General features: G+C 42.7%; 1 protein-coding gene across 2 annotated transcripts in view; it reads right to left on the bottom strand.

Moving 5' to 3' along the window:
* SPAST (spastin) overlaps positions 1–24,587 on the bottom strand; it is an 81,363-nt gene extending 56,776 nt beyond the window's left edge. For both annotated transcript variants that reach the window (XM_088474365.1, XM_088474366.1), the window contains exons 1-3: positions 24,011–24,587; positions 4,472–4,555; positions 3,066–3,149 (exon numbers count right to left, since the gene is read on the bottom strand). In XM_088474365.1, the coding sequence (XP_088330491.1) occupies positions 3,066–3,149; positions 4,472–4,555; positions 24,011–24,431 (589 nt within the window). In that variant the 5' untranslated portion in view covers positions 24,432–24,587. The remainder of the gene's footprint in view (positions 1–3,065; positions 3,150–4,471; positions 4,556–24,010) is intronic.
* Positions 24,588–25,038: the final 451 nt, after the last annotated feature.

Raw genomic sequence — 25,038 nt, 5'->3', positions numbered from 1 at the left:
ACCAATTCCATTTACAGCAATGTGTTAGAAGCAATAGCAAAGCATTCATTCAGTACTAAAGCTGCACATGGGAAGGACATCACATTATTGTGACAGTTTTATATGATAAAGTAATAAGCACACGCCTCTAGCAAACTGAGAACATTTCATTTTAACTGCATGTGCTGTATAGTTCCAGTTCTGCTAAATTGCATAAACATGCTCACTAAATGCTTATAACATTCATACTTCTAATTCTATAATAAGTCTTTAGAAGGACAGCTTTGTATTTAATCTATTTCTTTCCCTTGACATTTAATTACCAAACTTTGACATCGAGATGTTCCTTTGTGCAGTCGCACAATACAAAAAATAAATAGGACTGAACAGTGGCCTAAAAGCTCATCAAATACATCTATACCATTATGCCTGCTGAAAGAATTATTTATACATTGATGACTACATGTAAATTGTAAATGCACAGATGATCGACAATGCACCCTAGGAAAATATAAATTATATATAAATAATACACAAAGGTGCATGAGTCTAGATACGGACTTTACACTGCGTAGCGAGGGAGGAGTTTTGGCTGACTTCACGATCAGTGGGATTGGAAGAACCCAATCCGTGGGTAGGATTACCCACTTGGTTTACCAAATTTTGAGTAGTACAGTTTGCAATTGCTTATCCTAGGCCACCAACTTTATGGAAGTGATAAATAAAGTTTGGACCTTCTTCCTGCCAGCTATGGTGTGTAGCGTCTTTATTTTATTGGGTATTAAAAGGTAATGATGAAGGAATCTATAGGTGGCTAACAAATTATGCAAACACACAGAAGCCATCGTACTTAAGCGGCTTATGCGTAAGCAGGGATCTGCAATGATCCCGGTGCAGATAAGCGCTGTAGGATTGTGGGGATAGTGTGTAAGAGTTGTTCAGCTATCTGTAGTGCACATGAAAGGAAGTAACGATTAGTGTGTCAGGGGACAGTAACTGCAGGAAAACACAGGGTTAAAAGGTGGAATTTCAAGACAAGGGAGATCCAAGGGGCATGGAAGGGGAGGCGACTTGGAAGGACAAAAGGCTGATGCACGGATCCAGCATCCTGAAAGGTTTTAAATAAGAACCTGCTATAGAAAAAAGAACAGTACTGTATGTGAAAAGATCTAATTGTATAGCGCAAGGACTTCACACATACTGTCATTTACAAAGCATTTAATTATGGTTAAAGCTAAAGGAAAACCCATATATTTGCTTTTATGTATGACTTTGATATGCATTTACAAGGGGTTCAATCTAGGTTTGTATAAAAATGCACCTACAGAGCAGGAAGCTATCTTGTTCAGGCCAAAAGTCTGTCATGGTATTTACTTTACAATGCATTGTTATGGAGAGGAATGTAAGTTTTCAATTGCACTAACACTCATCATATGCAGTGCAATGGAACAAGAAGTAGTAAAAATAATGTACAAAGATTAAAGTTAACACAAAAAGCAAATGTGTACGACCCATTTGGTGCAATGATTTTCTTACTCCATGGTAGTTCTTACAGTGCATTCTAAATAGGTAGAAATAGGTAGTTGAAAAACATCTAGTTGGATGCTGTATAATGGAGCTACCCTCTCCCCCATCTATCCATTATCAGTTGCATGTTTTATCCTCTACGGGGGGATATGGAGCTACCCCTCTCCCCCATCTATTCATACATTCTCTAACCATTATCAGTTGCATGTTTAATCCTCTACTGGGGGATATGGCCACCACACAGCCACTTGAATAGAAAGTGTGATTAAATGTAAGCTGCTTAAGTATGATGGCTTCCGTGTGTTTGCATAATGTTAGCCACCTATAGACTTTATCATTACCTCTTAATACCCAATAAAATAAAGACACTACACACCATAGCTGGCAGGAAGAAGGTCCAAATTTTATTTATCACTTCCATAAAGTTGGTGGCCTAGGATAAGCAATAGCGAACTGTACTACTCAAAATTTGGTCAACCAAGTGGGTAATCCTACCCAAGGATTGGGTTCTTCCAATCCCACTGATCGTGAAGTCAGCCAAAACTCCTCCCTCGCTACGCAGTGTAAAGTCCATATCTAGACTCATGCACCACTTCGTTTTGGGAGGAGCCTTCACGATCTTCAATATCAATGGGGGCCGTGACAATCACCGCAGAACTGCTGCCTACAGATTTCTTGTAAAAGAGGATGCTGGATCCGTGCATCAGCCTTTTGTCCTTCCAAGTCGCCTCCCCTTCCATGCCCCTTGGACCTCCCTTGTCTTGAAATTCCACCTTTAACCCTGCGTATTCCTGCAGACACTGTCCCCTGACACACTAATCGTTACTTCCTCTCCTGTGCACTGCAGATAGCTGAACAACTCTTACACACTATCCCCACAATCCTACAGTGGTTATCTGCATCGGGATCATTTGCAGATCCCTGCTTACGCATTCTTATAGCGATCCCTTTTGTATTCCCTTAATACATCCCACTGCTTGGGCTACCATTGAGTATTAAAGCAAGGAAGCATCAAATTATACTCACCAATAATTCATTTTTTTTTTATAAATACTCCATACAGCCCAAGTTTCTCCCCATATTGTTTTATATATATATTTTTTTAGAAACAGCTGGGGAAGCCATGTGAAGTCACAAGGGAAGAGGAGGCACTCCGTTATATACCAGCCAAGGAACCATTTGAAACCTATCTATCTAGAAAGTAACTAATCAATTGTAAAGGCTGTCATGGTTTTTTTTTTCTTTTTAAGAACAGGAATTATCAGTGAATATAATCTGCGGTTTTCTTAGCACATCCATTTAAATGCGTTCAACTTCTTTCCAAAAAGAGATTATTAATGCTAAATCGGTACAAAGCCTAAAATAGCTGAAGTCAATCCAGGCACCATAATGTGCTTTTATTTTATTACTATAAACTGCTCTTACTGGAATCATAAGGAATTCAAGATGACCAACTCATGGCATCTGATTACTAAATAGATAACAGTTGTTACAAACAGTACAAAAATTATTTGGATCAGTATAGTCTACCCAAGATACATTAGTAAAAATAATAGTACCTAGCAACTGTAATCGATCCTTTGCCATCAGTAAATTTGTTGCCATTTTTGTTTGTAGACGCCGTGCTCGGTCATATTGCTCACCTGCAAACAGAAACAAAAACAGACTACGTCAGTAATAAAGTTAATAAAAGTGTGTGAGTGAGTGTGTTTGGGGTTTTAGGTGGGAGCGCAATAAAGTAATAGTAAAGTTGGTGCACAAAATAAGCCTGTTTTAATTTACGAAGGTCAAAACTGCATTTTTGGGGTCAAAATGCTGATAGCAGCCTTTTTCTAATTAGTTTATTCAACTGTGGTCACTGCTCAGATGTCAAACTGGATAAGTGAATCCACATTCTAGTTCACATAATATCTTATTACAATTACAATTCTAATTCCATTCCTTTTTCTTCATTATTATTTATTTATTATTTATTATCAGTTATTTATATAGCGCACACAAATTCCGCAGCGCAGCGCAGAGAATATCTGGCCATTCACTTCATCAGGTTCAAACTAGAGATCATGTGATTTGAGATTCCAGTTTGAAAAGGTCTTCACAAGGAGCCCAGATGTATTTAGACCAAAGAAGAAGTTAAAAGTAAACAGGCCAAAGTAGGGTTCCTTCTTCCACATAGATAAGGAGAACAGGAATTTCTTTCAGGAAGTTATCTTAGTCTCATTATCCATTAGAAGGCAATGGGCTAACAATATACATGTTGCTCAAAATTGTGAACAGCAAATCACATTAAACAAGCAGTTAAGGGGTTACAGTAAAAAACCCTGATCATTCTCCAAAATGTTGGGGGTCACGTGTACGCACACGCATGACATGCAGACACCCTACCGGAAGGGTTTGCTAACTTCAATCTAGTAAAATTTTGAAACCTTTCCCTCTGTTGTGCCACTTCATAGAAAGAATTGTGCATTCCAGGCTTTAATTATAAATGATGTCTTATTTGATGCAGTATGTGGTCCACTTTCCTCAATGGTATGCCTTCCCTACCGGTTTCTGTGCCTATGCGACACTTAAAAAAAAAAAAAAAAAAAAAACAAGCACTTTTCTCATATTTGGAAATGAAAAAGATAAATATCACACACAAAAAAAAAAAAAAAAAAAGGTAGTGGGTTAGTAGGTGGTACCAGAAGTACATAAATGCATCACAAGACCTGTAAATATCCTGACAAGTATAACAATCCCTTATTTGCAACTGAGCGCTCAACTGTATAGTAAATAAGATGTGCAAGTGTTATTTTTCGCCATATGCTGAAACTACTATGAAAAGTACAATGTTATAAGAAACCAGTGGTATTTTTTTTTTTTTTTAAAAGAAGGCATCTCAGAAAAGGCTCTACAGAAAAATCGGCTTTGACTTTAAATGAAACAAAGACCACATTAAATCCACTGGCAATGCACTTGCATCTACCTTGTCCTACCACTGGCACTGCAATTCCTTTCTCCAGCTCCTGGATACCCTTCTTGTAGCATTCCACAGCTTGATCCTTATGATCTACAAGTAAAAAAACAAAATTAAATATCACAAGGTATTTTCAACACAGTAATAGAAAAACCTATAATAAATATCAACTACTTGCCTAGTGGTCAATAAATTCCTAACACACGGTTCTCTCCTGTAATTCAAACCCACTGCCTCTATACATAGTATAATATAAAGTCCCTGGTAGGCATCTGTTTGTTTTGGCTAATCTCGAGAACAACTGGATGAATTTTGATGCAGCTTTCACTAGTCTATAGAGAATTTGTTGAGGAAGGTTAGGTTTATGAAACATTAATGTATGACAAAAGGGAGCCAAGCAGTGACTATTTTAGTGATGCAAGCAAATGAAAAAACGGTCCCTGGTAGGTGCCTATTTGTTCGGGCTAATCTCGAGAACCACAACGATAACTTTCATTTATATCATGTAGAGATGAATACATACATTTTTCTGGAAAAAATTAATAATGTGTAAGCCCCCTTTACTGATCAAAAATTTTATTTTTTCCCTTTTATTACCGTTATCATTTCATTTATGTGAAAAAGGATTCTTTAATTTCAAACGAGCCCAATTCCCGGTAAGGGAAAATACAAATAGAAAATATAACAGTACTGCAACACACAGTGCATAACAATCTAAATTTCCAAAAAATGCATACGAAATATATAGGACATCAGCAATAAAAATATCACATGTATAAATACAAAAGCGACATAAGCATTAAGAAATGGATAATAATTCAAACAATGAATGTACAGGTATCTGTCTGATATCTAAAAGATAGTGTATCTCAGCATATGATCAGGCATTGAAACAGTTGTCAACGCTGTGTTTTTCAATTGTTGTAATAGATCATGTTGAAACTTTGTTTCTATTATAGTCTCGAATCACCACAATTTGATGGATTAAGCTGATTTGTAGCACAATGATACCGATTTGTTTTGGGATAGTTTCCAAACCCCACAGTTGCAATCTCTCTTACATAGGTTGAACCACCTGAAACCTTAAGATCAGGTTTGGGGAACACAGGAGGAATATTGTGAATAAAGTCATGACACAGTGTCTCCCGGCACTTTGCGCTCCGTCATGACCGTAACCCAGAAAGCCTCACTGTAACAGGAGTGGTACACATCAAATACACTAGCGGGGGGGGGGTGATAGATATAAACAACTGTGCAGGAGGGAGGTGTACTGGATTCAGGAGTTCAATAGCCTCTTTCCTCAAGGTCTTAAGAAGACCATAGACCTAAATGAAGTTCTTTGAACTTGACTGCATTATCTACACAGATTTAACATCAGTGAGGCTCTATTTAGGTTCTACTTATGTTCTGGTTTCCCATTATGTAACAAGATGACTCCTTTTTTGTTTTGAAGTATCTTTTCTTTTCTTTTTTTAAGTATCTGTTTTTGATTATTTGTTTTTCATTTATTATATATATTTTTATATATCATTTTTTATATTTATATACATCTTTGATATATAATTTATGGCCTGTGGTCCTCAATGGGACTAATCCGTGTGACCCAAGGTGCTGGGTCTTTAATTTTGGGTACACATGTCTTTAGGATGATTATTATTACTACTATTAATATTTTTGTGACCATTTTATAATTTTTATTTTTCATCATTATGATTTTATATTGACAATATTATTTGTTTATCATCATCACTGATTATTATTATTAGTATTATTATCATTAGCTCTGTTTTCTATAAGTAACATTCTGATTAATACATTATTCTTAAGAGAGATATATTGGGGATATTGCTATCGATATTCCCCGGCTATGCATAGGGGTTGCTCACGCTAATATATGGTTATTGTTCCTGTATGATTTTATATTAAAATCACGCTGATAAATATATGGTTATAGTTCCTGTATGATTTTATATTAACAATATTATTTGTTTATCATCACTGAAAATTATTATTAGTATTATTATCATTATCATCTCTATTTTCTGTAAGTAAAATTGTGATTGATGCATTTTTCTCAAGAGAGATATATTGGGGATATTGCTATCGATATTCCCGGGCTATGCATAGGGGTTGCTCACGCTGATAAATACACGGTTATTGTTCCTAGATTATTGATAAACTCAGATATCATCCTGAAATGTTTTATACTTGGTATCAAATATCTTTTCAAATAATATTATCATAATATTAGATCTGTAATTCAATCTATATTTAATTAGAATGTATTTGAAAATCAGTTTTGTTGAGCCAATTTATGGAAAAACAGTAATTATGTCTACTGATTTAGCCAGTAATTAGCGCATTGTTGAATAAATAATAATCTTTTGTACATTGGATTAATAAGCCTTCCTCCTAAATAATAGTTATATAAATGTAAATGTATATGTATAGGAGTGAGATAGCATTTTAACTACATATATTGCAGTGAATGTGGGATAAGTAGCAATAAAATCAACACCATACACGTGTTTCTAGGATTGGACCTGGTTTAAAAAAAAAAAAAATTAAGAGTTATGGTACAACATACCTTTAACTCTTTTTCTTCCGAGGTCCAAAGGGTCCACAGGAATTACCTTCGGGTATGTGGTTGGAGTGATCCAGGCACCAAACAGTTACAAGCTTTAGCTCCCAGGATGCACTGGGTCCTCCTTAATATATACCCTGCCCTTGGCTACAGACATTCAATTTGTTACCAAGCCCAAGGCAGGAGAAGGCTTGAGGAGAAGGAAGGACAATTGTACCACAGAAACACTCTCTCTAAGAAGAGGGAATTATTAAAAGAAAAAAGAAAAAGATTACCCAATAACACCAGGTGCATTAGGGTGGGTGCCCTGTGGACAAAAGGTATGTTATGCAATAACTCTTATTTTCTTCTTCGGGGTCCATAGGGTCCACAGGAATTACCTTGGGGATGTCCCAAAGCCACTCTCTTAAGGGTGGTGACGCTCCTGTTTAGCAGAAAGGAGAATATGACGCCCAAAGGAAGCAGCCTGAGAGGCAAATGTATCAAATGCATAACATTTGAGAAAAGCGTGGACATAAGACCACGTGGCTGCCTTGCGCAATTGTTCAGCAGAGGCACCACGACGAAACACTCACAATGGTCCCACGCATCAAGTGGAATGTGCTGTCACTGTTTGGAACAGAGAGATCAGCTTGTGTGTAAGCTTGAGAAATCGTCATACGAAGCCACCTAGCCAGAGTCTGTCTGTTAGCTGGCCAGCCTCGCTTATGACAGCCATACAACACAAAAAAAGAACAGATATCCTAATGGAGTTGGTGCGATGCACGTAGATATGTAAGGTGCGCACCACATCCAGAGAAGCTTCACCTAAAGAGGCCTGAAGACTGGAACTACACATTCTTCATTTACATGAAAGCAGGATACAACCTTAGGAAAGTAACCCACCCTGGTATGAAGAGCAGCTCTATCCTGATGAAAAATCAAAAAAGGAGGAGCGACAAGAAAAGGCTGCCAAATCAGAGACCCTGTGGACAGAGGAGATGGCAAGAAGAAAACTTAGGAGAAAAATAGGAGTGCCAAACTCTGTAATAGATGCGGGCAGGGGAAGGCTTCCATGCCCTGAGCATCATCTGAATTACAGAAGTAGTAAAACCCTTGGCTGTTAAGATGGAAGATTCAAGTGCCACGCCGCCAAAGACAGATGGGGGAAGGTCCGGATGCAGGCAGGGACCCTGTGTTAACAGGTCCGGCCTTCGAGTAGGAGGCCATGGGAGTGTCTATGGAGAGACTCTGAAGGTCGGTGAACCAATGGCATCTGGGCCAAGCAGTGGCTATCAGTATTACGGTTTCGCCCTCCTGTTTGAATTTCCTGATGACCCCTTGGGAGGAGGGAGAACGGAGGAAAAAGATACGCTAGCTTGAAGTTCCACATCACTACTAGAACGTCCTCAAAATCGGCTGAGGGATCCCTGGTTCTGGACCCGTACCTGGGGACCTTGTGGTATATTTATGAATAGGAGACCCTCCATGGTTGTCCATCCTCCCTGAAAAGGTGTGACAACTCGTCACTGCTCCCCATCTACGGAGGCTGGCATCGGTAGTGTGGAGCACCCAATCTGGAATCCAGAAGAGGTGACCCCTGTTCTGACAAGCTGTCTGCAATCATTATAGGAAAAAAAACTTCTGGCGAGATGAGGATCGTTTGAGACCTTAACTGATGATACTGACCGTCCCACCGAGACAGACTCCATCGCTGCAGGGGCCTGGAATGGAAATGGGCCTATACCACCATGTTCGAAGTTGGAGAGTGAACTGACACTCTTTGATTGTGGAGCAATTTGCGCACCTGCATTTGTAACTCAGCAATCTTGTCCCCCGATAGAAAGATCCTTTGTACCAGGGAATCCTAGTAGTGCTCCCAGATGTACCATCTGTTGTGTTGAAAGAGAAGACTTTTTCTAAATGACTATCCAGCCTTGCTCCTGTAGGCAGACAATGGGCAGCTGGAGATGACGTTGTAAAATCTCCAGAGACTGCACCAATATCCGGAGGTCACCAAGTATGGCAGTATCCTGACTCCTTCTGAGAAGAGCAGCCATGACTGCCATTACCTTGATAAACACCCGAGGGGCTTGTGGACACACCAAAGGGCAATGGTAATGTTGCTGACGAACAGCAAAACTGAAACCCCTGGCAATAGGTACAGATAGGCATCCTGTATGTCAAGGGAACCATGAAATCCCCAGGTTCCTTTGCAAGCACAATTGCTCGTAGAGTCTACATACGGAACTTGGGCACATGGACAAACCTACTGAGAGATTTCCATTTTAGAATAGAGCGATGAGACTCATCTAGCTTCTGAATCAAAAACAAATCTGAGTGATAACTCCTTCCTTGTTAACCAAAGGAATCGGGATTATCACTCCTGAATTTAGAAGCCTGAATGGTCAAATAGAGAACAAGGGCCTAGATAGCATCCGATGGGGGAGTTGTGCAAACAACCTTCTGGGAAGTAAGCCTTTAGAAAGGTGTCACGTAAAAATCCCCAGTAGGGAGGGGGATTTCCCACCTAATGCACTCTCCCTGTGGGAGACACTAGTCTTTTTGGAATCTGGAACAGTTTATCTGGCGTGTTCCATGCTTCCCACAAACTCAGTAAGCTGTACAAATTGAGGTAATCCAGCCTTTATTAGGTTCTTAGGAGCCGGTACTTCATCTTCTATATTGAGAATTGAATCAACCACCCCTGCTAGAGAGGAACATCCACTGATGAATGATGCTCCTCCTCTTAGAGATAGGCCCAGAGGGAGAAACGTGTGTGAGAGAGAAAATGTATGTGTGTGTGTGTGTGTATATATTGATGAGCTGTTTTCTTTACCATATTATATACATACACACATGTTTAAACTTTATATACACATCAGAATCTAAAGGCAGGCTGGACTGAGAGGATGGTGCAGTCCATTTATATGCTTAGACGGTTGATGCCTTATTCGCCTGTAGCATCTGCAGATAGGTAGATGCTAAAAGCCAGATTCTGAACTGAGTGGACATTACCCTCCATCCAGGAGGGATGTATGAGAGGAAACATACTTGCTAGGGTCCCCTGTTCACAAGGTGCACTACTGCGCACCAAACAGAAAACTGAATGCCTGTAGCCAAGGGGCGGGGTATATATGGAGGAGGACCCAGTGCATCCTGGGAGCTAAAGCTTGTAACTGTTTGGTGCCTGGATCACTCCAACCACAGACCCAAAAAAGAAAGGGTGGATTTGATCCCCCTTGTACACACCCATCTGAAGAAATTCCTGTTGGGAAGAAACGAGTTAGGGAAATATACTTGCTGTTCACCACTCTGGAAGGAGCAGTACTAATCTGCATCCACACATGGTCATGATCTTTTGCCCCACAGATTAAAGCCATGATATTGCAGACAACGACTACAGTGGCACCGGTGTGGATTTTTATTTGTGGACCAGACTTTATACTTATACAAAAAGAGACATTAAACAAGGATTCAATGAGATTGTGGGGTTTGTAAACTATCCCAAAACAGTATCATTATGCTGCAAGTCAGCTTAATCCATCTAATTGTGGTGATTCGAGACAAATGGAGCATACACACGGTCAGATTTGTCAGATGAACGATTGAATGATTGAACGATTTGAACGAGTTTTCCAAAGTTTTGAACGATTTGAACGATTGAACGATTTTTGACTGCATTAAAATGAATGGAATCGTCCAAGTCTGACTGCAAACACATCAGATATCAGATATCGTTATCGCGCATCGTTCATCGTCCAGGCATGTCAGATATGTCAGATTTTCCTTCAGATATGAACAACTGAACGATTTTTAAATCGTTATCGATCAGATCTGAAGGAAAAATCTGACCGTGTGTATGCACCATATAATAGAAACATGATATATTGCAACAATTGAAAAACACAGTTGACAACTGTTTCAATGTCTGATCATATGCTGAGATACACTATCTTTAGATATCAGACAGATACCTGTTCATTCATTGTTTGAATTATTATCCATTTCTTAATGCTTATGTCGCTTTTATACATGTGATATTTATATTGCTGATGGCTATATATTTATGGGCACTGTTTTATTATTTAAATAAATGTAAAAACATTTTTTATTTTAATTTTTATCTCTCCGTATACATTTTTTGGAAATTAGATTATTATGCACTGTGTGTCGCAGCGCTGTTAAATTTTCTATTTGTATTTTCTCTTTTGGTTAGCGACCATCTTAACAGCAGAGTGAAACACAGTAAAAAATATATATATATATATATATATATATATATATATATATATAAAACAAGAGATATGGTAAGAACTTACCTTTGTTATCTCTGTTTCTACGAAGTCCATAGGGTCCACAGGGTTGACCTTGGGGTATAGGTTGGGAACCAAATCCGGGCACCACGCAGTTAAAGCTTTTAGCTCCCAGGATGCACTTGGGTCCACTCTCCCTATAACCCCACCCCCCAGCCAGAGGCACCTCAGTTTGTAAGTAGCCAAAGGCCGGAGGAGGAGAGAAAAAGAGAGAGAAAACTGGAACACTCTAGAACCATACTCACAGAAAAGGAGACGGGAAACCGGTGACCAGTAACACAGCCCATATGAAGCCAGGTGCGTCAGGGTGGGCGCCCTGTGGACCCTATGGACTTCGTAGAAACAGAGATAACAAAGGTAAGTTCTTACCATATCTCTTGTTTTCTACTTCAGGGTCCATAGGGGGTCCACAGGGTTGACCTTGGGGATGTCCCAAAGCAGTTCAACCAAGGGTGGGGACGCTCCTGTGCTGAGAGGAGAATCCGTCGCCAAAAAGGAAGCATCCTGAGAGGCAAAGGAAACCAATGCCTAGAACCTTAAAAAGGTATAGACAGAAGACCACGTGGATACCTAGTAAGGCAAAACAGCCGAGGCGCCACAACGAGCCGCCCACGAGGGTTACATGGCCTGACAAAAAACAAGCCTCAACGACAGAAATGCCTACCCATGGGTAGGCCCCTGAGGAAGACATACGAGGCCATCCAGCCAACATTTCATTATAGGCCGGCCATCGTTTCCTGTGAAAACCAGAAACCGCAGACCACCAATAAGGAGTCCGAATACCATAAGGAACTTGAACGGATCATATAAAGCCAAAGAGGCCGGACCACAGTCAATGAGGCCACACCAGCCGAGAAGACTGCTGACTGAATGGCCGTACCATAAGTTCCAGAATAATATGGAACCTAAAAACCACTCTAAGAAGAAATACAGGGCGAGAGCAACTCACACCCTGACATGATGCCCTCCAGAAGAGGGAGCCACATGAGAACGCTCCCAATTCAGACACTCTCCTGGTTGATTTAAACACACTGAGAGAGAGAGAGCTTAAACAATAGACCATGTAATGGCTATCACAACCAGCGGTTCCATTGACTGTCCCCGGAGGGAACAAAGAACCACTACTAACTCCCCAGGAGTCCCTAGGGAGGACAAGTGGAGGCATAATCCAGAAAACACTCCAAAGGATGAACTGGATACCAGAGCGGAGCAATTCCATATCTTAACCATACTGACAGTGTAGAGATCCGCACTGTCAGGAAGGCCAGGCCAAGGGTGAAACCCAAGCCAGCCGGAAGGAATGCCAGAATATCTGAAAATCCTGGACACCGGAGGATCGTATCGACAGGTACGATACCATAAGAATTATGTATGCCACAGTCCGTGGCAGATCCCAGCAAAGTCTGGCCTATCTGCTCTAAACATCTCAATGAAGACAGAGCCAGGGAAGCCCTATGACCACAGTAGGGGCGCAGTCAAAGACAAACGATCCAGGTCCAGGGAAAAACAAGGACCCTGAGACAACAGGTCCAGATAGTGAAGCAGTAGGAACGGAGTATCGATGAGGAGACTCCGAAAATCTTAGTACCAGTGATGTCTGGGACGAACTGGAGCCCCCAGAAGGAAAGCCCCTCCGTCTCGAATTAAACTTCCGAAGACCTGGAGGAAGAAGGGAGACCGGAGGACACAGGTACACAAAGTGGAAGGACCACTTCACTGACAAAGAGTCACTGAAGGTAGCTTCAGTACTCCTGGAGCTGGACTGTAACACCGGTAATGTGTGATCAAGTCAGAAGGCCATGAGGATCAATCCCCTCAGGGAGGCCCCCTCTGCTAACCAGGAGTTGAAACCTCTCTTGGAGAAGAGACTAGTCCCCGGGATGCACGTCGCGACGGCTGAGGAAGCCCGCTTCCCAATGGAGAGCTCCGGGAATAAACACTGCAGAGTTGGCCAGGAGAAGACCCTTGGACTATGTCAGAATGGATGACATACCTGACATTGCCACCCAACTACCAGTGTTGCCTAGATGGAAGTCACTGTTGTGAAACTGTCGGACTGAACCTATTCAGGTTTACCGTGACATATGGGTTAGGCCAGAGTGAAGGTCCAAGACAGCCTAAAGTATCAACAAGTTAAGTGGCAGGGCAGAAACGACAGACGTCCAACTGCCCCGAAACGAATGCGGACCAGACACTGTCTGTAGCAAAGAACACCCTGGACGAGATGGCCATAGCCACCCGGACAGAGACCAACTCGCCTCCGGAGAAAGTATCATCGTTCGAACAGCGATCCGATGGGAAAAACTCGATCCATCTGGAGGGGAGTCAATTATGGCAAGGCCTGGAATGGAACTGAGCACATTCCACCCTACCAAAAGGTAGACACTCTGGTAGACCACGCATCACAAAGAGTAATGACATATGTCGAATGCGTAGATATCCGCACACTCCAAGTTGAAGAGTGGAGATCTTGTCTTACGCCAGAAAAATTCTCAGAGTCTGAGAATCCAGCAGTGCTCCCAGATGAAGAAAACCCTGTGAGGGATGTAGGGAGGACTTTTTCTCCGTTGACTAATTATCTGTGCCGAGAAGAAGCCACGGTTATCCTGACCTGGCGGTAAAGTACCTTGGTGATCCTGCTAAAAGCAGGAGACCGTCCAGAGAAAGGAGCATTCGGATACCCTGAACAGGTGAACTGTCAGAAAATCCATAAGGCTGGTAAACCCCGGTGGAGTTGAGGACAGTCCCAAAAGGCAGAGCCCGAAACTTACAAGTGTTGCTGTGGCACAGCAAACCTGAACCCATGCTGATGAGAGGGCTCTGTACGTACCCGTAGGTACGTATCCTGAATACTCAGATATACCCTAAAATCCCCAGGTTCCAAACGTCGGATGATGGAGCATGGACGATTCCACCTGAGTCCAGGCACCGTTGGAATCTGATTCAGGGATTTCAGACAGAGTATAGGCAAATGAGGACCAGTCGGTCACCGCCCCAGAAAGAAAGTAGAACAACCAGTCCCTCACTGAGATAGTGAGGTTGGCCGAAATAGCTCTGCTTACCACAAAGACTGTATAGCTTTCTGGGATTGTAAGGCCCTGATCAGGTCTGAAGAAGGGCCCGTGTAACAATGCCTGTGAGGAGGCTGCCTGAGCAATGAGAGGCCGTTGAGAATCAGTACCTCACTCTGGAAATTCCCCAGATGTAGACCTGTCCCGTCAGGCTGAGGGTATATCCTCAGGTGTAGAAACAGGGTCGTCCGGAAGTCCAGGACTGCTCGGTACTGGATATGGTGGCCCTCATGGAGGCCAACAGCCTAGGAAAAAACAGGCCTTTAGGCTGACCCTGAGGACAAAAAGACTTAACAGAGTTAGTCCGAATGTAGTGGGAGTAGCTAAAGACGGTATCTCCCCATTAGTGATACTGCCAATGATGCAACGATCTTGTCAAGGTCAGGACCAAACAAGATCTTCCCCATGGAAGGAGTGCGCACCTCTGCTTTCCCATAACGCAGCCATAGGGTACTGCGGCGGATACAGACGCCGCCGAAACCCTGAAAGTTAGAAGACCGGCATCCCATGAGGTAATCCCACATATGACCACTGCATATTTTATGTGAGCGGCAAAAGATATTTGAACCTCAGACGTGTTGGAGGGGAAAAACGTCACAAAAGCATCACCATGCGATGGCCATGGTAGGACGGGCAACAGGCCCTGAAAACGAGTACATTGATTTCAGGCAAAGTTACCACCTACGGATCCGTAAAATCCGTCCAGGCCGGGATGGGAGGCGGATTAATGCCTGTAATCCGATGATTAACATACAAATCCATCCCAGGAGGGGATTTCCATTACTTGTGAGGACCCTCAGGGAATGGGAAACAGGAGGCCTTTGTGACTCCTCGTATCTGGCGACAGCCAGACTCCCGCTATGAGATCCACCCGCTGGGCAGAAAACGGGAGATGTATGATACAGGTGCAGGATCGACATTCTCTATATCCAGAATGAACCTGGCTACCAGCCCCAAAGCAGCGATAATAATACTTGAAATCGGCTCCCCCCATGTGAGAGGGAAAGAGCCGAATATACCATCCAGTTCACGGCAGAGCCACTGGTCAGTAACCACAGGGCGTATATCACGCCAATTAGTATTTCGTATAAAACGACATCCACCAGGGTGGCCGTTGTGGTAATCCCTGCAAGGGGAATGACAGACCGATGTGGTATCGGAGGTAATTCATGTACTGTGAAAAACCCCGGCGGGGAGCGACAGTCTGTTGCACAGGGGTAAATTGCAAGAAATTGCGAGATACCCCGAGTTCAAAAGGGCAGTATGGTGAAGTAACTCCAAGCGAGGGACGACAATGGGGCCCGCCCGGCGATCCTCAAAGGAGAGGAACCTGAGAAATAAACCGCCCTTTAAGGGGGTCGTGCAAGGGGCCCCGCACCAGATGGTGCTGCATACATAAACCTTTCTAAGTTAAAGTCCTCCGCACTAATTCCTGCAGGCTATGACTTGCAGGATAGCAATAATGGGTGCAGTATCGTGTGCAATCTCCAGGTCAGATATATCTGACTATCTTGACGGAAATATTAAGCAGCGCCATACCGGTCCTGACTGACGCTAAGATTAGCTGCAGGGACCCATTATCAGCGTATGCAACTCACAGTTCCATCTAAAACATGGCAACGTGCAGCACGCAACAGTATGTGACAAACCTCACAGATATTAACAAATATATATATGTGAGGTCTCAGAACCACCCCAGGTACACCTGTATTAGGGCAGATAAAGAAAAGGGATAGATATACACTGACAGGTGAGAGAAAAAGCAGACAGTCAGCACTAGCATAAGTCACATACAATGCAGAAAAATATATATACATACATAAGCATGACATATAATATACTGCACAATGTCGCTACATTCAACTGCCCAGATTCAGTGTCTGGGAAGGCTATAGCGCTGTGTACACTCACCCAAAATGGCCAGGTACGCAGGGGGACTGGGCTCACTGACATCCTAAGAGTTCTGCAGCACCACAGAGAGAAAATGGCCGCTGGAGACCTCAGAAGAAGCGTGGCCCGCGGAGGAAGCAGCTCAGCGACGCCAGACTGTATTATTGAAAGGCGCGCTGAGCTGAGGGGAGGAGCCGCTAGACAGGGAAGGCTTCCTCCCCTGGCTAGCAATTAACCCCCCGGGATGCCGGCTCCCGCTGCCGCTATAATCCCTGGTGGGCTGTGGACACGCGGGGTATGCCTCCATGGAGGGGGAGCCCGCCGCCACCGCTAGCGCCTCCGGTCTGTCCCCAGAGACCGGAGGCATAAGGCTGCATATTCACACGTGGATCACCGCAAGCGGTGACCACGCGACTTACCTGTCCCCGTCGATCCGGCAGCAGCCCAGGGATTCCTCCAGAGCCCGGCTAGTACAGACTCTGGGGTCCCGCTGCGATCCCCAGATCTGTACTGGCGTCGCAGCGCCGGCGGGGTGTAGGAGCGGCAGCTCAGACGTCCATTGGACAGTCTGATGCTGCCGCTCTGAAGAGTAGTAAAAAATAATAAAATAAAACTCTTTTAAGCTTAGGGGCTGCTAAGCAGCCCCCCTGCAGTAACGGTGACCCTACTCCGGCCGGGTCACCGTTCAATGGTTTTTATTTAAATTATTTTCAACATATATTTAATACTGAGGACATCAAAACTATGAAAGAATACATATGGAATTATGTTGCAAACAAAAAGTGTTAAACAAATCAAAATATGTTTTATATTTTAGATTCCTCAAAGTAGCCCCCTTTTGCTTGGATGACAGCTTTGCACACTCTTGGCATTCTCTCTTCCAATCAGGAGAGCTACTTTACCTTAACATTACCTTAATTCACAGGACATTCTATCAAGACCTACCCAAAAAGGTGCATACACACAACGATTTTTTGAACGATTATCGTTAAACGATATTGTTTAACGATAATAGTTTGTAAAAATCGTTCACTTTCTGAGTCAAATTATGAACGATTTTCGTTCATGCGCGTTCACGTTTGTAGTCTGTAGTTTGTAGTTCAGTCAGACTTGTCAACTCAACGATTTTCTGTAAGGGAATATGCAAAAATCGTTTGTAGTTCTAAAAAATTGTTCATTTACTATGTTCATTTAAATGTAATGAACAACTTTAGTAAACGATTTTAGTTCATTTTTTCAAGGGAGAAAATTGTTTACTAAAATCGTTCATTAACTAAATCGTTGTGTGTGTATGCAGCTAAAGAAGTAATATAACACTACTTCACAATAATAAAAGTCCTCAGTGTTTTAAATGAAAAACAAACTATTACAATAATATCTACAATATGTGAATTACAACATAAGCTAATTAATATTAAAAGAACTTTGAAGAGACCAGCAACAGCTAATTACTTTTTTTATAAAGCCCAAAATTCACTTAAATTTTACCCTTTGTTTCCCTAAATTATCCCATATTGACTTTGGACACTCTGATTATGTGAATACATAGGACAGGGTGCTTTATCCACAGAACCTCATTTAGTTTACCACTGCTAGTCAAACAATGACATGTACTTATCTACTAGGTAGCTGCACTGCATGGAGCAATATCAAATAGGAAACCATTATTCTACCATTATGGCTCTATGGACCCAAGGGCGCACAAATGAGACATACTCCACAACATAAATACATTTGTATGGCAAACGCTAGGCTGTAAGCTACCATCTAATGTGACGAATTAAAAGGATCATCCTCCCTCAAATAAATAGAATTACATACACAAAAAAAATTATATATTACAAAGACCTTTGTCCAACTCTACTGCAGCGATATAGTATAATGTGTCTTGATGATTGTTCATCAAGAACCGAATCAATCACCTTATGGGCATAAGGATGTGTTAATAAATTGCAGAAAAATGTATGAATGACCTCTCTCCAATACCATCTGCTAAATATTTTGGAGAATAAACACTTCTATACTGGCCATCTATATATCAAGATCATCTATTTGGGTTTGCACTCTCATCCACAACAGTCTTAATCAGCGGCTGGGGTGCTATTCTACTGTAGACTCCACAGAGATCCAGGTAATATAGTCAATAGAAAAAATTACATATATGATGAAATGATAAACACAATTACACTATTAGCATTTTAAAGCACATGGAGGAGTAAGAATGGTTATAATAAAGGACAGGCTTTCAGCAGGGTGTGGTAATCCAAGCGTGAACACAGATAGTTTCCTCAATTGTGTTTCAAATTTCTGGAGCTTTGTCAGTAAGCTCATTATAATAACCCCACTGTGAGAATAGCACATCAGCCTTCTATTTATATATTTCATTTGAAAGCTACACTGTTTGAGGAGACGCACACAAAAAATAAAATAAAAAACGATCTACTAATTTGTATATGAAAGTGCCCATTAGAATAAAATGTTGCAGGACTACAAGCATCAACACAACATAAACTACATTACTGGCCTATGCTCCCCCAACAAGATAGTCTTGTAAATAGAGTTATTGTCCAAGACCTGCTAACAAATGCACAATCATTTAATGTTTCTACAGACCTTTCTTATTTTATCTATGCCTATACTTGTGTATAGTAGGAACCGAGTAGAACCGAGTAGAACCGAGCCTGCACATCCCTAGTGTATAGGTATCTCTGTAAAGATATGAACTACTACTATTGTGTTCGGAGTAATATTTCCACTTAACATATACTTACAGAAATGACAGATAAATAAAAATGACAAACATGAGAAGATGGAGGATATATGGAAATTTCAAAGGAAATAAAATGAAAACCTTTAGAGAATAAGCAAATAAAATACTATCACGTTGGAATTATGACACTTATTTTCATAGACTAATCCTTAAGGAATTGTATGCAGAGACAGGACTTGACAGTTTTCAGTCTCATTACTAATTTAAGATAAAATAAGACTAATGGGTTTTTTGGGTGGCTGAAGGGGCTTCAATTGTCTAGTGTTTTACACTCATTAGTCAAACGCTGGTGTCAGATCAGGCTGTGGCGATGATTGTCTCTTGCATTTTCTAGGTACAACAAAGGACTGGAAAATACAGCAGCATCGTAACATAGCACCAATAGACAGTAGGGTACTGAGGAAACAGTCTACACTCCATAAAATGACATAATTGGTTTTGACAGTGCTTCCATGTACGCTTGGTTAATGATTTCTTAATCCTATAAAAACTATAAACTAAAGACAACTCGGGCAATGGACACCATTAACAAAAATGTAAAAGATAACACTGAGCTGCCATATAGTCAGTTAAAACTACAATTTCATATTGTTTAGCTTTAATCTTTATTGATTCTGTGGTGAAGAAGGGGGGTGTATTTACAATTTCTTTTATGTATCTAGATGCATTTTTTTATTTGCATTTCAATCTCTCTCTATACTTCTGTGTGCCTGTATGAAAAAAAAATAATAATTCACTATATACCTAAGTACAGTATTAGTTTATTGAATAAACTACCAACCAAACAGCTCCTATTTATCATTTTTCAAATACAGCCTGTAAAGTCAGTTAGGAGCTGATTGTTTGGTACTTTAATCTCTCTAAGCTTTATAAATGTCTCCCCTGTAAAAGTAGACAAGTATTTAAATAGCATAAATATACTTCATCTTCCATTATACTACAGCATTGCTGTTAATAATTTGCACAAAACATAATGCAAACATAATTGCAGTTTTAACAAAAACAGATTATACAAAATATAGTTTTTAGACAACCTTTGCTTTTCAGAAAGGCCCAGAAATCTGTCAGTCACACTGCTTAAAATATAACAAATATCAACTAGTCTTCCCGCTAAGCTGTTTTAGCAGGGCGCCGCGCCATACCAGATTTTAAAACAGCAAGATGCACCCTGCCCTACCTGCGACCCTGCTGAAACAGGCTGCCGGGGGTGGGGAGTGGGTGGGGGGGGGAATGGCGGTGCAGCGCTCAGGCCGGTAAATAGATGTCGTGCACATGGCATCTATTCACAGTGAGAGAAGAGCTTGGGGCAGCACTGCATGTCCATAAATGCTTGGTACGCCCCCAAGAGTGACAATAAGAGGGAAAGTCTTAAGGATACACCCCCTTTTATTGTAGCCACACCCTCTCTGCTACACTCACACCGAAAGCATTACCCTTTTCACGGTCTGGCGCCATGCCCAGCGCCGGACCTAGAATTAACACTATATTAACTGGTATAACAAATATTAACTGACACAGTAATTATGTAGTAATGGTTTGCCAAAGTAATGGTTTCATTTATGCCAACCATGGTATTGGCATAAAAATTGTAAAAGTATTATAAAATAATCAGCTAAAATTGGTGAACCAGCTGTTACTCATGGAAGCTTTTAATTAATGCTGTCCATCATTTTAATGAGCTTGAGTATGCAAGTAGTCAAGTATAGAATACATTGGGCAAGTGAAAAGTTGGTCTTGCACAAAATTATGACAACATGTATTACCTTATAAATAGCACTGAATGCAAAGCTGACTGTACGTCAGTTTGCAGATCGTGGGCCTTATTCAGAATTGCTTAGTGTCGATGCATCACGCAATTGGCCGATGTTTTAAGTCTGCACATGTGTCCCAAAAGTTACCGCCAGGAGAGGCAGAACGAGTTTTGGACACAAGCAGAGCCATAACTAGACTTTTTGGTGCCCTGTGCCAGAAAGAGCATTGGCGCCCACTAATTTTTCAAAGGGACATAATGCACCCAAAAAAGGGCCATTGCCTCATGGGGAAGGGCCAGGGAAGAGATAGGAGAGGCCAGGAGATGCTGGAGGTGAAATAAGAGGAAGCTACAAGAATGATAATAAACAGAAATTTGACAGGCCCAAACAGCGCCCCCTGACCTGTGGTGTCCTGTGCGATGGTACCGGCCGCACTACCTTAGCTATGGCCCTGGACACAAGAGCAGTGGGTGTCATTGGGTGTTCCTGGGAAGTAACGGAGTGGTTAGGCAGATATAGGCCTGTCACTGACAGAGACGCAGAAGCGATGACACAGGACGCCATGTGCAGATGGAGAAATTTAACGTGCCATAGGGTTGGTGCAAACTTAGATGGTGCAGCGATGCGCTGGATACACACTAGACGATGTGTGTACCTAGTGACGCAGATGCGACTGGACGATATATCGGGCAGTCCGTACACACTGCACAATCTGGTGTACGACCGCTCGATGTATTGTTCTAGACCCATGGTGTTGGCCACCAGATCTTCAGATTGGCCTGCACTGCAAGCAGATCTGAAGATGTGACCAACGACGAGCAGGAGAGCACAACACTGCGTACACACTGTATAATGTGGGCAATTTGTCATTACAATTCGTCCCAAAACGTCAAATTGTCCAATAGATGGTCTAGTGTGTACCCAGCGTACAGACGCAGAGACATATTAGTGTCGCTGCAAGTTGGTGTCTCAGTATTATTATTATCCTTTATTCATATGGCGCTGCAAGTGTTCCGTAGCGCCTTACATAGTACATAGCAGCAGGGAGTTGGCAGTCACATTTTAGGTGCCCTTTTGGGGAGTAAGGAATAGAAGAAAGTGTAGGGAGAAGCACATGAGGGAAGAGGTCCCTGCTCGTGAGAGCTTACATGAACAGAATCGGTTGCAGCATTAGAATAAAGACTCGGCGGCATCTTTGGTAGCAGCAGCTTCGTCCACCTCTGAAACAGGCCCAGTAACGTGTGTGAATTTGCAATGGGCATTGGAAGCTGCGGAGTCGTACACATTTTGATTGAATATACACTTATCATTGAATAGGCGGAACTGGGCTGTTCTGATAAGACAAAGGGCCTGATTCAGAGCCGCTCGTAAGCGGCCGCTCGTTCGCTCCGAGCGATGTTTGCCCAACTGCGCGAATGCGTATTTTAATACGCATGCGCGAACCAGTCAGTGCGGCCGAAAATCGTTTGTTCGCTAAATAGCGAATGCCTGCTATTTTGAGTGACAGAATGAGGCATATGTGGGTGGTAACAGGGGAAGGTGCTTGAAAACGGGGAGTGGAGATCCGAACGCAGGCGTGCTTAAAGGTCAAAACGGGCGTTTTAAGGGTGTGCATAATGAATACAGCAGCGTCATTGAGCACGTCACTGGGTTATTTTATAGCCAGAACTGCTCGCAAAATTGTGGTAGCAAAAATCAACCACAAGAATAGCGAGCAGTTCATACGCTGGGCGATGCACTCGATTAATCTAATAAATAGCGGACATGACGTAGGATGCGAGTGGCCAGGAGGCGTATTTTTTAAAAAAACGACCGCAAGTTTTGTTCGCTCCTTCAGACATAGAGGCGTGAACAGACCGCAAAGAGCGTATGGTTCATTTGAATAGCCACCCCTATTTTCTGAACGAGCGAGCGCAAATAGCGTCCGGCTCTGAATCAGGCCCAAAGTTCACTGAGGGCATCATGCTCTTCCAAATGCAGTCTATGCAAATCAGCACGCAAGTGAAAATCTCCATTAGGAAGAGCATATTTTGCATCAAGTATAAGGGCAGTTGCAAGTCCCACTAATGTTGACTCCAAACAGCAAAGCAGACACAGAATATTATGTAATAGCTGGCAAGGCCGTTATTCTGGCAAGTTAGCGCTGTCCATGATTTTGACGTTACTTATTATTCTAAACGTTATGATCAACAGTTCAATTTTATAGCATAGGATAAGTTGTTTTTTAGACTCCAAAGCAAAAGGTTAATAACCTCTGGTGTACAACACAAACAATAATGCTGGCCATACACCTGCACAGCCAGTATAAGATCAGATTCACCTCACGACTCCCCGGAGCTCCCTGGCAGTCCAGTCAGAATGATTTGTTGTTTTTCTCTGTACATGATCTGTCATATGATCGATCGTGTGCCTCACTCGCTCATCAGGAAAAAGTCATTGAAATTACATGAATAGACGCACAATGCATCGCATGCACAAAATACACGGTACGATCTGCACACGGTGCGATGGACCATATGGGCTGCACATCTGATCATACGATCCGTTTTAGGAGCTGCAGTAGCGCGCATCGGATCTTATCCTACTTAAAAAATACACGATTTCTACATGATTCATCGTACGACTCGTCGAAAATTGGCACAAAATTGTGCAGGTGTATGGCCAGCATAAGTAAAACAACCCAGTATGATATGCAAGTGATTAAGTACTTGGGAGATGTTAGTGTAGGCAATCAGATGGCGCCAGGTCATGTGGTACTGGTTCATAACTCACAGAACTAATAGCAGCTAAGAGATGCTGACTGTTCACTACGCATTTGAATCAGCACAATGAACAAGCCTGGATGGCCCTGATAAGCAGCAGCATGCCATCTATACTCAGCCCATGTAAGCAGCTGTGGTGATATGTGACAGGCACACACCAGACTCATGTTGGCTACAGCCATGAAGAAATAGCCTGTATAGGAGGCTTAATATATTTAGTTATCACCATCATTAGCAAGTGATTCATAGCACACAGTGGATGTGTTATAATAAAGACCACTATGTACAGAGCACTATATAACTGTGACACCTGCACACGTCACTGGTTGTGATGAAAAATGCTATTGTGACGTCGGCACCTGTACAGGGCTCTGACGTCAGGCCTCACAGGAGGTATGACGTCATATATGGCTACGTCTTCTCACCTTTCTCCTTCTCGTCAATACGCAGGGCCATGGAGATGTAGTAGAAAGCCTGCTGGTGATAGGCCTGCACCACCCCCGCCTCCGGCGGCCTGTCCGGAGCCACAGGCGTCCTGAGAGACGAAGCGTTGCCTTCGGTAAGTGTCCGGCCCGCTGGGTTCTTCTTATCCGTCATGACCCTGCGGGAGAGGCGTTCGCAGCACCAGGCAAAGAGCAGGCCGAGCTGCAGCGCCAAGAAGCGGAGGAGGGAAAAGGCGATGAGCAGGGGGAAGGAGAAGACGTATAGGTTCCGCTTATGGAGAGAGGGCGGAGGGCTCTGCACCGGGGACTCGGAGCGGGGGGAGGGTACTGGGGACCCGGGACCTGTCTCTGATGCTGGGGTCGCCGGTCTCTTCTTGCTGCCTCTTCCGCCTGGAGAATTCATTCACAGCGCCCGCAGCCGCTGCCATAACATCGGGCACAGAGCTGCCCGATTACTCCGCCCCGGCCTGCTGCTCCGCCTACTACACCCGCCACAGCGCCTAAACTCTCCGCCCACTACACCCGCCACAGCTGTCATCTTCCGCCCGACACTGACATTGGCCACGCCCTCTTAGCGATGGACGACGTAACTGTCATCACATGGACACACCCATGCCTCGTATCGCCCTCCCTATTGGCAATGTGTGATTGCTGGCCAATGGTAAGACTGTCCTACGGATCCCCACCCACTATTTTACATGAACACGCCCAACTGAATTATTTCCTTTTTTTTTTTTTTTTTATGTACATTGTTGTCAACGTCTGTCAGTCACATGTTAATGTGATGTAACTCATCCACACCTCCCGCCTCCTCCTATCACCTGACTTCGCTTCTCTAGCCTGGTGACTGGTCCAGACTTCCAGTCCCAGCAGTGCACGGGCAGTCTCTGACACTGTGCTGCTGTACCCGCTTAAGCTTCCCCTTGTAGATACTGAAGTGTAGAAAAGATAGAACCACCACCTCCCCCGAATTTTCCTCCCCTACCTTCAGTTCAGTCTCAGAACCAGCA

The sequence above is a fragment of the Taudactylus pleione genome, unplaced genomic scaffold (genome assembly GCF_031769625.1).
Source record: "Taudactylus pleione unplaced genomic scaffold, aTauple2 ptg000154l, whole genome shotgun sequence".
NCBI classification, from domain to species: Eukaryota; Metazoa; Chordata; class Amphibia; order Anura; family Myobatrachidae; genus Taudactylus; species Taudactylus pleione.
This window is presented reverse-complemented; position numbering and strand designations above follow the sequence as displayed.